The sequence below is a fragment of the Drosophila hydei genome, unplaced genomic scaffold (assembly GCF_003285905.1).
Source record: "Drosophila hydei strain 15085-1641.00,03,60 unplaced genomic scaffold, DhydRS2 tig00000232-arrow-arrow-pilon, whole genome shotgun sequence".
Lineage (NCBI taxonomy): Eukaryota > Metazoa > Arthropoda > Insecta > Diptera > Drosophilidae > Drosophila > Drosophila hydei.
This window is the reverse complement of record NW_022045690.1, coordinates 2,316,165-2,328,245: the sequence shown is the minus strand read 5'-3', so window position 1 is coordinate 2,328,245 and position 12,081 is coordinate 2,316,165. Positions and strand designations below refer to the sequence as shown.

Here is a 12,081-nt window from a genome sequence, read left to right as displayed (position 1 = left end):
CCGCACTCAATGGCAAAAACGAGCAGCGCTCAGCCACAGCTTCGGTCTCGGTCTCGGTCTCAGTCTCAATCTCAGTCGTAGCTCAAGCCGTGGGTTGAGCGCGTGCGCAGCGGAGAGCGGGCCAGAGAGTAAGAAGTAGCTCCAAAAAGAACTAGCAAGAAAAAACACACTTGAAGGCAAAAGAAATCAAAGCCAAAAGCTGTTGAAAAAAAGCAACACACAGACGCACACACACATGCAAATCGCTGGAGAGACATCACACATGCACACATACTGAGAGACGAAGCGCCAACTTAAGCTCAATTCAATGGCGTTTGGTGCGAGCGAGCGAGCTGCCATAAAATAAAATGCCACTGCTGCCCATTGCTGCTGCTGCTGCTGTTGTTAATATTGTTGCTTTTTTCCTTTCTTTACTTATTACAACAACAGCGCAGCAAATTTGTTGGCCCTGCGATGCTGCGTCTACGGCTGCTGTTGCCGTCGTCGTCGTTGTCGTTGTCGTTGTCTTCATTCGATGAATGATGTTGGCGCTGCCGCTGCCCGCTGCTACCTGCGCAGCACAACGAGCACGCACACATACACCAACAAGCACGCACACATGTCTCACGTGTGTGTCCATTGACTTCGTCGTCGTCTGCTTTAGCTCGCCAATCAAATGGGGCGGGGCTTAAATGGTATATATATGTATTTTTTTGTGTTTTGCTTCTTTTTCTGATGCTGCTGCCGCCGTCGCTGCTGCTGCTGCTGCTGTCGCAGCCGTGTGTGACACTTGCGCTTGTGTAAGTGTCGCTCGCTTATGTGCAGAGCTTTGTATCTCTCTATGCCTGTGTGTGTTTTGGTTTGGTTTTTGGTTTTTATTATGCGAATTATCGAAAATTGAGCGACGTTCGCTTCATTCGTGTGAGAGCAGCCTTTTGAGTGACTGACCGCGCTTGAGTGAGTGACTTTTGCCTTCTCTCCTCTTCTTTCCTTTACTTAACGCAAATTAAATAAAATTCGTCGCCTACTCTGGAATGCTTTTGCAAGCCGAACATATGTCAATAATGTCAAAAATAATAAACAACAAGTAGTCGATGGGAAATCAATCGATAATTTTATATCGTTCGAACTAATAATCTAAAAAAAAATTTTAAAATATCAGAAGAAAAAAATTCAAAATCCAACCATAAAAAAACATTAAAAACAAATCCGAAAACTTAACTGTGAGTAATTAACAATGTTTTTACCTTGAACTCGACCTATTATAAAAGATAATGCTTCAAAATACTATTGAAACTATTTTTGTTGATATATGGGAAATATATTTTATATATAGGCTTAAAACTCTATCTCTCTCTATCTCTCTCACTTTCACACACACACTTATATTCTGAAATATTCAAATTTTTATTTGACTTAATTTAATTTCAATATATATAATTTATTTTCACAAAATAAAAGTTAGGGTTTTTTGCTTAACTATTTATTATTAATTTCTAAAGAGCGAAAATGAAAATTTAATATAATGATTTATAAATTTAGCTAAAAAACAATCAAAAACTAATGAACTTACTCAATTCGAACGAGTTCGAAAAACATTTCGAACATCTGAGCAAGCCCCTGCGCTCGATTGCAACTGCAACTCAAACTTCTCCGACAAGTTGCGAGTGAACGTGCGAGTGAGCTCAACGCATTGAGTGACAACTTCTCTTGAGTGAGTTGGTATGAGCTATTGAGCGTGCTGCAGTTGCTGTCGCTGCTATTGCTGTTGCTGTTGCAGCAAACACTTGTTTGTTTTGTTTGCCGTTAGCGGCCAGGCCAGTGGCATTGGCATTTCCCCGTCGGTAAGTGCCACAGCTCGGTTGCAATGCAGAGACCAGTTCAACTCAACCATTCATCCATCGATTGTCAATCAACAGCATTTGACTCTTGTGTGAACAAATGAGAGGGCACGACTAATAGAAAGCAGCAGAAAGCGTTTGGCAATCGCGTGTGCTCACACACACACACACACACACACAAATACACATGTGCACACACGTACACACACATGGCCAACTGTAAAAGAAATGGTTGGCTGAAAGCAAGAAAAACCAAAGCGTTGAGAAAAAATCTAACAGCAATGAAATGAAATGAAATGAGTTTCGGCAGCAGCAGCAGCGACGCTTACGCCGGCACGAGCAGCGGCTCCGAGCTTTCGTGTAGGTGGCTGCAGCCTGCGCTCATACTCTTGCCAACACACTCCTCTTGCTCTCGCTCTTTCTCGCTTTCTCACTCGGCTCAGCCTCTGTGCACGACGACGCGTCTCTCGTACGCTGCAACGCACTTGGCGGCTGCTGCTGCTGCTGCCACTGCCGCTGCCGCTGCCGTTGCCGTTGCTCTCTGTTTTGCATTAGGTGCGCATTCACCCTGCCCTCCTCTTCTCCCTCTCCTCCTTTTTCTTATACCATCGCCCATTCAGCGCTGGGTTAAGGTTGCCATCGTGGTCGTCGCTGCAGCTCGGCTGCTACTGCTACTGTTACTTCCTCTTATTCTCCTCCTTACGTCTTCCGCTGCTTCTTTCTCTGCTGCTGCATTGCACTTCGATACAATTTGAACTTTTTCTTTATGTGCAAGTCGAACCGAGCAGCGGTTCGCTTCATGCCCTAACGGATTGTACGCTTCTGTATGTGTGTGCGTGTGTGTGTGAAGTGCTTGAGCGTTACATAGGGATGGGTCATAGCTGAAACTCCAGCTCAAACTCTTATTTATTAATAAGGAAAACTTAAGTTAGAACTTTTTCTGCAATTTATTGATATGGATTTTAACTACAGAGTCTCTATTAACAAACGGGGTTTCCTTAAATATTTATTTACATCTATCTTTAATTTTGAATTTTGCTAATTTATTTGAAGAAAATTCCTTAAGCTGTTAATCTTAAGTTCATTTGGTTTGCGCTCTTACCTATGTTACAGGTGAGACTCCTCCCACTTCTACTATCTAATACACCCTCCCGTACTCTTCTCTCTTTAGTCAGAAACTTACTCTGCTTGACCTTTGGCAGGCCACTCAATGTGTAAAAACACGCACACACAGACGCACATACACATTCGCAGCCTCAGAAGCCAGACACAATAATAATTTGAGCCAGAAGGATCCGCAGCTTAAGCTGTGCAAAACAAAAGTAACAACAAGCAGAGAAATAAATAATAAAACAAAAAGCACAAAAATGTATAGCAATAGCGACTTAATTCATAAGCAAGAAGACGCGAAATGTAAGCGAAGCCGGTAAGACTTCCCCTCACTCGCTCTCGTTAACTCTCACACACTCACTCAGAGTTTGCACTCAATGTGTGGCTCAATAAACACAAACACGAGCAAAAGGAGCGCAATGTGAGCGCAACATTTTCCTATAAGTTTTTCCCAATCAGAAAAAAGGCGACGCAGGCCCAAGCACCAGGAGCAGCAGCGGCAGCGGCAGCAACGTCGGCGTCGCTGCTACAAATTGAATGCCAAGCCACAGGCACCACATATGCATGCAGCACGATAGAGCGAGAGCATGAGTGAGCGAGAGAGCGCGTATAACTGAGTGAGAGCGAGAGAGATAAACAAGCCGTTGGTTTGAATGAATGAATTTCAATACATGCAACTGACAGAAGTTATCAGAAGGCAGCAGAAAAAAAAAACGACACGAAACGAAACGAAAAAAAAACCAAGCAAAAAGTAAACAGAACGAACGCTGAGCTGAGCGCACAAGTTGTTGTAATACGCGTCGTATGTGAGCGAGCGTCAACGCCGGCGACAGCGACGGCGCACAAAAATGCTCAGCAGCCCCAACCAAGCAAAACACAAACGAAAATCAAAAACCTATTGAAAGAAATCAAAAGCGTGCAGACTGCCAGGCGGGAGGCATAACATCAATTGAGTGACTCTCTCTCCACTCTCTGTGCTCGCCCTCTCTCGTTCTCGCTCACTCGCTCACTCGCGCCGTCTCTTCGAGTGCAAACGTTCGTTAGCCCGTTCGGCTCGTGTGGCGACAGCGACGGCGACGGTTCGTGTTCGCCGCTAACCGACAAACATCGTGTGCATGGCTTCTATTTTTTTTTATTTGTTCGTTTTCGTTTTTGTTTTTTCGGGGTTGTCGACGCTGCGACTCGTCCACTGTTGTTCAGTCATCAACTGAATTCGTGACTGGCAACGTCGCCTCTGTGTGTGCCGCCGCCAGTGTCCGAGTGTGTGTTTGTTGTTTGTGTGGACTGACTGTTGACTGAGTTGTAACTGTAACTGAGTTCTTAAGCAGCTCATCGAACCAATTGCGAACAGCGAATCACGAAACACGAATCACAACAGCCACAACAACAACAGCAACAACACCCAGCGAAACAGTTACAAAGCAAAGCTACATTTTATTTATAAACAACAACAAACAACAAACAACAAATGCAAGCAGCAGCATCAATCTAACTGCTCTTCAGTTGCACATCAAAACAAATTTTTTTAAGCTATTTTTTTTTTTGACAACAAATCAGAATCGAGCAAAAATACACAATAAAAATATATATAAATTAATATATATATTATTTAGAAAGAAAGTAATAAATAAATAAATAAGGAAAAGTGTGCGCGTGTGTTCAGTGTAAACAACAACAGAGTGAAACGACAACAACAACAACATCAACAACAGCAACAACAGCAGCAACAGCAAGAGCAACAGCAGCAGCAGCAGCAACATGCAACAGCAACAGCAGCAACAGCAACAACAACTGCAAAGTCAACCAAATCCAATCAGAATTTTGACTTGGCTTTAACTTTGAATGCAACACACAACACAAATGGCAACATTTTGTTAAAGCCGACGCAAATTGTTGCAACAACAACAACAACAAAAGCGCGCGTGTATATGTGCATGTGTGCAGGTGTCTGTGTCTCTGTGTGTCTGTGTGTTAAGGCACAACATAGTCCATGCAACAGCAGCAACAACAACGACAACAAATCAAAAGTTAAACAAGAAATTTTTAATCAATTTATGAATTTTTTTGAGCACGTAAAACAAAAGCAAAACAACAACAACAACAACATCTGTGTCCAAGTGTCTGTGCATGTGTTTCTCTGTGTGTGTGTGTGTGTCTGTGTCTTAGCTCGAAACTAACAACCACAACAAATTAGTTAATAATACTAACCAAAAGCGAGCAAAAAGAAAACAATTTTTTTTTGATTTCGCTGTTGCAAGGCTGCTCGAAGTCCGTCTCTCGATGCCTCGACAAACGCCGCAGCTAACGGCGCCACAGCAGCAGCAACAGCAGCAACAACAATAGTAAACAACAAAACAACACAACAAACAAACAACAATTCAAACAGACAGCCCACGAATGCAGCCAACATTGCCACAAGCCGCTGGGACAGCCGATATGGATCTGACGGCTGTTCAATCAATCAACGATTGGTTTTTCAAAAAGGAGCAAATTTATTTATTGGCACAATTTTGGCAACAGGTAAGTCGGAGCTAAAAACACCTGCAGTGATTTACAATTCTAAGGCGTGTTCAGTGTTGCAAAGCGTCAAGTGTTCAAAGTGCCCAAGTGCGATCGAGAGAGATAGAGATAGAGAGTGGGATCCATAGAGATCTTGGTATAGGGGCTATGGCATATAGCATCGGGATCTACGCATATATGATAGCAATTACAGCTGATTCTCCATGCAGCAGCTGGGCTAAGCAGTGTTGTCAAGTGCTCAGTTTGAGCTTAACAGATCTCTAAATACATGTATATATATATACAGCTATTAACTGTTCATATATATGTGTCTTGTAGGCAATTCAGTGTTGGAAAACTCACTAAGCAAAGTGCCAATCAAGCTAAGCCTTTAATGGAGTGAAGTATTATACACTAGATGTATATATCAAATATTCATATGCAACTGGGGATTTCTCTAGAGTTTACCTTCGATAGGCCACAAAGTTCTTCCCCAAGCCTATGAAAGTTATCAGCGAATATTTCATAGACATCTTGGAAGTATTCAAATAGTTTTGTTGTAATAAAACATTTTAGTTTAGTTTAACTTATTTATATTTAAGATTTAAAACTTAATAATATTTTGTTTTTGTTTTAAATTTTATTTCATATATTATGCTCTACTTAATTTAATTTAATTTATTATATTACATTTATTATTGGATATTTATTTAATCATTTATAATTAATTTAATGACAATATTTATTTAATAATAATTAAAAAAGTATTAGTTTTTTATTTTATTAACTTAACTTAATATTTTATAAATTATTTCGTTGTTTATTTTTATTTAATTTATTTATTATTATTTATTATTTTATTTAATTAATTTCGTGTCATTTTCCGCTTAAATTTTTCTTTTTGAATTTGAATTTTGATAGTTTTTGGCATAGAAAGTAAAATAATTAATAAAAGCACAAAATAAAATATATACATATTTATTTATATAAAGAACAAATACTTATAGAAATAAAATGTATTGTTTATTAATTTAATGTAACAGAATTAAAAGTCCTACGAGCTAAATGAAGCATAATTTATTTTCAAATTAAAATTAAAATAATTTGTATGTATATCAAATGAATTGAAATTATAAATAATATATAAATAAATTAAATTAAATTAGTGTTTGAAATATTAATTAATTATTTTATTAAATATTTATTTAGATAAATAAATATTTCAGAAATATTTTAGAAATATTTCTTAATTCGAATTTGATAATGCGCTTATTAATTAATTGGATTAAAGGCCAAACCCGTTAGGTTCTTTTAACCACCTGTGACGCAATTGACACCTGAGACAAGAAACGAAGCGAATATGTTAAAGACTTGCAAAACTCCCACACTTAACTGTAAACTAAACAAACAATATGAAAATTATTAGCAATGCAATTTTCATTTTGCATTTTCCATTTTTCATTTTTCATTTGTTTTTGCGCTTTGTGTTTGTGCAATTCATCTGCAACTAATTGAGTTTGCGTGTCTGTGCCAATTGTTTTTTTTATTGATTTCTGAAAATTTGTTTACAAAATGTAACAACAACAACAACAAAGGCAACAACAATAACAATTTTCGGCTTGAATTGTTTTTTTCTCTTCTTAAAACGAACTTTAGCTGATCGCTGCTAATGACCAACACACACACTCGCACACACAGCAGTGTCGATCAGCAGCATCTTCAACATCATCAGCATCATGATGATGATGATGTTGATGCTGATTATGAATTGCAGCCAGACGACAAATTTTTGGCCAAATGCCAAAACTTTGCAACTCCAGCGAGACAACAACAAGTTGGCTTCAATTGCAGACAGCGGAGACAGCCAGACATATATATATGTAGACATAAATATATATATTAATATATATGTATATGCATATGTATAAGTATATATCTATACATCTATCTATCTAGCTATCTATATCTATCTATATAGCTATATCTATAGCTTAATTGGAGTTTGTCTGCCTTCTAATTGGATGCTGCAAGAAATCGAATAAAAATCTTAAGCCAGCTGCAGTTGCAAATGTTGCAAGCATTATGACTCCACACACACACAACATTCGCAGAATGCAACAACAAGTAGATGCAGCAGCAGCAGCAGCCAAAGAAATTCTTAGAAAATAACTTTGCAATTAATTTACATTGACGGCGACGAGAGTCGCTAAATCGTTGCATATATATATGTAGATACTTATATAAAGAATATAGCATATGACTAGACACATTAGTTAACTAGTTAATGCCCATATATATACCTCTGTGGAACTCTATATATAAGCCTAACTGTTCATATCAGTTTTTATGTCCAAATGTTTTGCCGTCGGAATTTGCAACTTTTTTTCTCCTTTTTTTGCATGCTTGCATGAAATTGAATACAAATGCAAATATTTGTGAACACACATCCCACCATATATATATATATTTATAAATCTGATACATATATATCTCAAATATATGCTGTCCATGTCCGCATCTGCTCGATCCATGTTGATCTATGCGATCTGCAATTAGTGCAGCAGCGAGGCGCAATCAATAAAACTTAAATAAGCAAAACCAATTGGCTGCCACGCCCCGTTTGTGGCAAGAATTGCCTAGTGTTGCATAGAGCAAAAACTATCTATTGACTATAGTTCTAAAGCTGCCCAGATACCAGTATCTCAAGATACACGCAAAGTATCTCAAAGTACAAAAAGTGAAAACCCCAAAAAAAAAAAAAAATTTTAAATTTGTTTTTATTTTTATTTTTATGTTTTTTTTACATAAAAATGCATAAAAATATAAATTGAAATATATTTTTCAATAACTTATACAAAATTTAATATTTTATAATTATTTAAATATTTTAGATATTATTATATTTTAGATATTTATAAAAATTTGCTCAATTGAAACCGAAAAATATTTTTTAAATATTTTTATATAAACTTTTTAAAAACAAATAACTTAAATATTTGTTATATAATTTAGCTGAAAATATTTTATGAATATTTTGAAAACTTTAAAAAATATCCCATTTCTGTTTTAATTATATTTAACCTAAGCGAATTCAAGCTTTTCATTAAAATTAATTTCAATCTTGAATGCCTTTTCTCTTGCTCAAAGAGTATACGAAATTGTTTTTGAAAATCTGTTCTTCTTCTTGGCGTTTTTTTGTTAGTTTTTCGATCGATTCGCAGAATTTTGGAGCGCAGCGAGCGCGCTTAACGAGCATTTGATTTGTTATTAATGGCAGCTGGGTGAAAAATAAAAAGTAAAAACAATAATAAAATGAGAAAAAACATCAAGGCAAAAACTAAGTAACTTGCCAAAGAAGAAGAACAACAAGAAGTATACATATACCAAGGTGTGTGTACAGGTATATGAGCTGTATAAGGCAATTAGACACAGATCGATTTGAAGTGTGATCTGTAATGATGAGCTGTGAGTTGAAGTAGGAGTTGGAAGTGCGCTCAGCATGTGTGTGTATGTGTGTGTGTGTGTGTATGAAGTGATCTCATCGGCAAATTGAACAAGATCTTAGCTTACTTTTTGGGCTTATCAGCGATAAGAGCGCTCGAGTTGCCATAAGTAGACGAAAATCTGGGCCCATAAATATCATTGACAAGCCAAATTGTGTAATCATAAATAACGAGCCGATCCGAGCCGAGTCGAGTCGAGTCGAGCCGAGCCGAGACAGAGACATCAGCTAAACATATTCATTTGTAAGGCCAAAAATAGAAGTTCATTAAATAATTAACAGACAGCAGAAAGCAAATAAAACCAAGTTAACAAGAACAACAACAACAAGAACAACAACAACAACAACAAAAGCAGCAGCAGCAGCAGCAACATCGACAGCTGTCCAAATTGCGCTAACTCTCTCCCTCTCTCCCTCTCTCTCTCGCTATCTGTCTCTCTGTGCTAACTTCTTTGGCTTTCAAGTACACGCGCCATATATAGATATATAAATTGGCACCAATTCGTAAAGCCATCGAAAACGTCAACAACAAATTGCCAGATTAACAAAAATGATAATATCAGATATATATATATATATAGATCTACCCATATATATATATATATATATATATATATATATATAACTAGCGCGCACAGCCAACGAAAATCATTTCCGTATTTTCGATTCGCTAAACCCAAATTCGAAAAGCAATGAAAAAATTGAAAACCCGGTCGCAATGCAATCTATAAACTTGACCCATTAAATTGGTAAAAAGAAGCTGCTCTCATTTGACCAAGCGAAAAAAAAGGCGAAGAAGCGAAAAAAACTGTTTGTCGATTTTCATGATTTTCGTGATTTTTGCTGACTGAAAATTAAGCACCGAAATGCACGCTAGACAATAGGCTATGCTCGACTAATGCATACGCTGTGCTATTAGAAGAAAGATGTCGAAACGTTCTTCTGCATAATTTGAAGTATTTAATAAATTTACTTAAATATATTATATTTCAATATTTTATTTTTATATATTTTCAAGTGTTTTCCAACTGTTTTTTTTTATGAGCAAATGCGATTTTTACTTCAAGTTTTTAATGTTTTCTATTAAAGTTTTTATTTAAATGAAATTTAATGTGAATTGAAAAAGTTATACAACTTTCTGTGATTTTTTGCGCCTTTTTTATAATTTTAATATAAAAATTTACTCATTGATTTTTTATTCAAAAGTAAAATATAAAAATTGGAATTTTTGGGGCAAAAACTAAAACGAAATTGCATAAAAACATACTTCGCTTTAAGCTTTTGCCATTTGATATAGAAATATTTAATAAAATACATGAAGTTCTACCATATGTTATGCTTATAGTTATTTAACAATATATTCATTTTATTTATAACAAAAAATCAACAAGAATTCAATGAAAATTCACTTTTTACTCTTTACTCTTTAAGCTTCTGCCATTTGGCTTAGAAGTATTTAATTATTCTATATAAATATTAAATAATTATTTCTATATAATAGAAATATCTCAATAAGTTTCTTATGAAAAATAAAATTATTTTTATGCCAAATAGCAGAAGCTTAGAGAAGAAATAAAGTTTTGCTTCAATTTCTTTTTAGAATTCTCATGAAAATATTGTTAAATAAAGATTTGCACTGTAACTGGAAAAGCTTCAAACTTATTTGTTAATTATGAATTATTAATTAATAAGTTAGTTACAGAAAATAATATTTTTAATATATTTAAAAGCAGTGCTGCCTAGTCTTAAGTTGCTCTGCAGATATGATAATATATATATAAATGTATATACATGTATATGTATATATATATATATAAATATCGAATAACGAGTTTTTCCCTGCCCTTTTTTAATTGCCAAAATGCATTTGAGTTTGTCTTTTCGTTTGTTTGATTTCATTTGATTTTTTTTTTCAATTTTCAATTTTGATTTTTTATTTCGGGATTTTTTGGCTCTAATTTTTTATTTTGGGCTTTGAGGGGGGATATTAATCAAATCGAAACCGGTTCGAGAGCTCCTGCAACAGCAGCTACCACCATCGACACCACCACCACCATCAGCACTAGCACTAGCACCATCAGCACCACCAACATTGATGTTTGATAGTTTAAAAGTTTATTTCAAATATGGCGGTCGGTCGCTGGCTGGATAAGTGCGCTAAGGCCATTTGCATATGCCCTAAATGAGCAGCGTTCACAAGGGTTGTCCTGCATGCTTAAGCTGTTAGATACACACACACGCGCATACATGCAGATACAGATACAGCCACGCAGATAAACAGTTATAGATAGAGATTGAGATCGGCAGCGGCAGCGTGTGTCATATAATTTTTAGCGTTTTAAGTGCAATTTACGGAGGCCCGGACCAAGCAGCCGGCGAGCAGCTAATGAGTCAGCCCAAGGGTTAAAAATCACAAAAAAAAAACACCCACACACACACACATACATAGAGAGAGGAAGAGGGAGAGGAAGAGAGACATATTAGCTGACACGAATCGAATCGAAACGAAGCGAAGCTGAATATTTTGTTGTTATTTTATAGATATAGATATAGATATAGATACATATGTATACACACACACACACACACACACACACACACATACACACATGCATATATTTTGAAACGCTCAATCGCTCGATCGCTGGAGATATGTTAATATAATTAAATTAATTTGTCAGCACGGAAATTAAAAACCACGCAGCCTCTGCCTCTGCCAACAACAACAACATGTGTATCTATAGCACAGCGACAAAGATACACAGACAAAACACACAAAAACTGAAAATCGAACAATTAAACTGCGCGACGCGGGGGCGAGGGAAAAACTTTGGCATGCCTCTAATAATGTGAAATAAAAAATCATTTGAACAAAAAATTATTATTAAAAATTGAGTTCATGAACCATGTGTGTGTGTGTGTGTGTGTGTGTGTGCGATAACTTGCCTGACTCTTGATCAATTTTTATTATTATGATTATTACCATTATTGTGCAGTGTTGTATTTGTTGCTTTTCCGGTTAGCTAGACGCTCGACTCGGCTCGGCTCGATTCGACTCGACTCGGTTCGGCTAGGCTATTAATTATTAATAGCTCTGGCCCCGGCTAATTGAAGCATTTGCCTGTCCGGTCAATCCAATCCAATATGAAA

At 36.5% G+C, this 12,081-nt stretch overlaps 1 protein-coding gene across 4 annotated transcripts in view; it reads left to right on the top strand.

The window, feature by feature from the left end:
• The first annotated feature begins 1,528 nt into the window (after positions 1-1,528).
• LOC111598404 (homeobox protein cut) overlaps positions 1,529-12,081 on the top strand; it is an 84,403-nt gene continuing 73,850 nt past the window's right edge. For 2 of the 4 annotated variants that reach the window (XM_030223488.1, XM_023313639.2), the window contains exon 1: positions 5,070-5,450. In XM_030223488.1, the coding sequence (XP_030079348.1) occupies positions 5,328-5,450 (123 nt within the window). In that variant the 5' untranslated portion in view covers positions 5,070-5,327. Of the gene's footprint in view, positions 1,694-5,069; positions 5,451-12,081 lie in introns of those variants that run through there. The other 2 variants (XM_023313641.2, XM_023313642.2) reach the window with 2 other exon arrangements.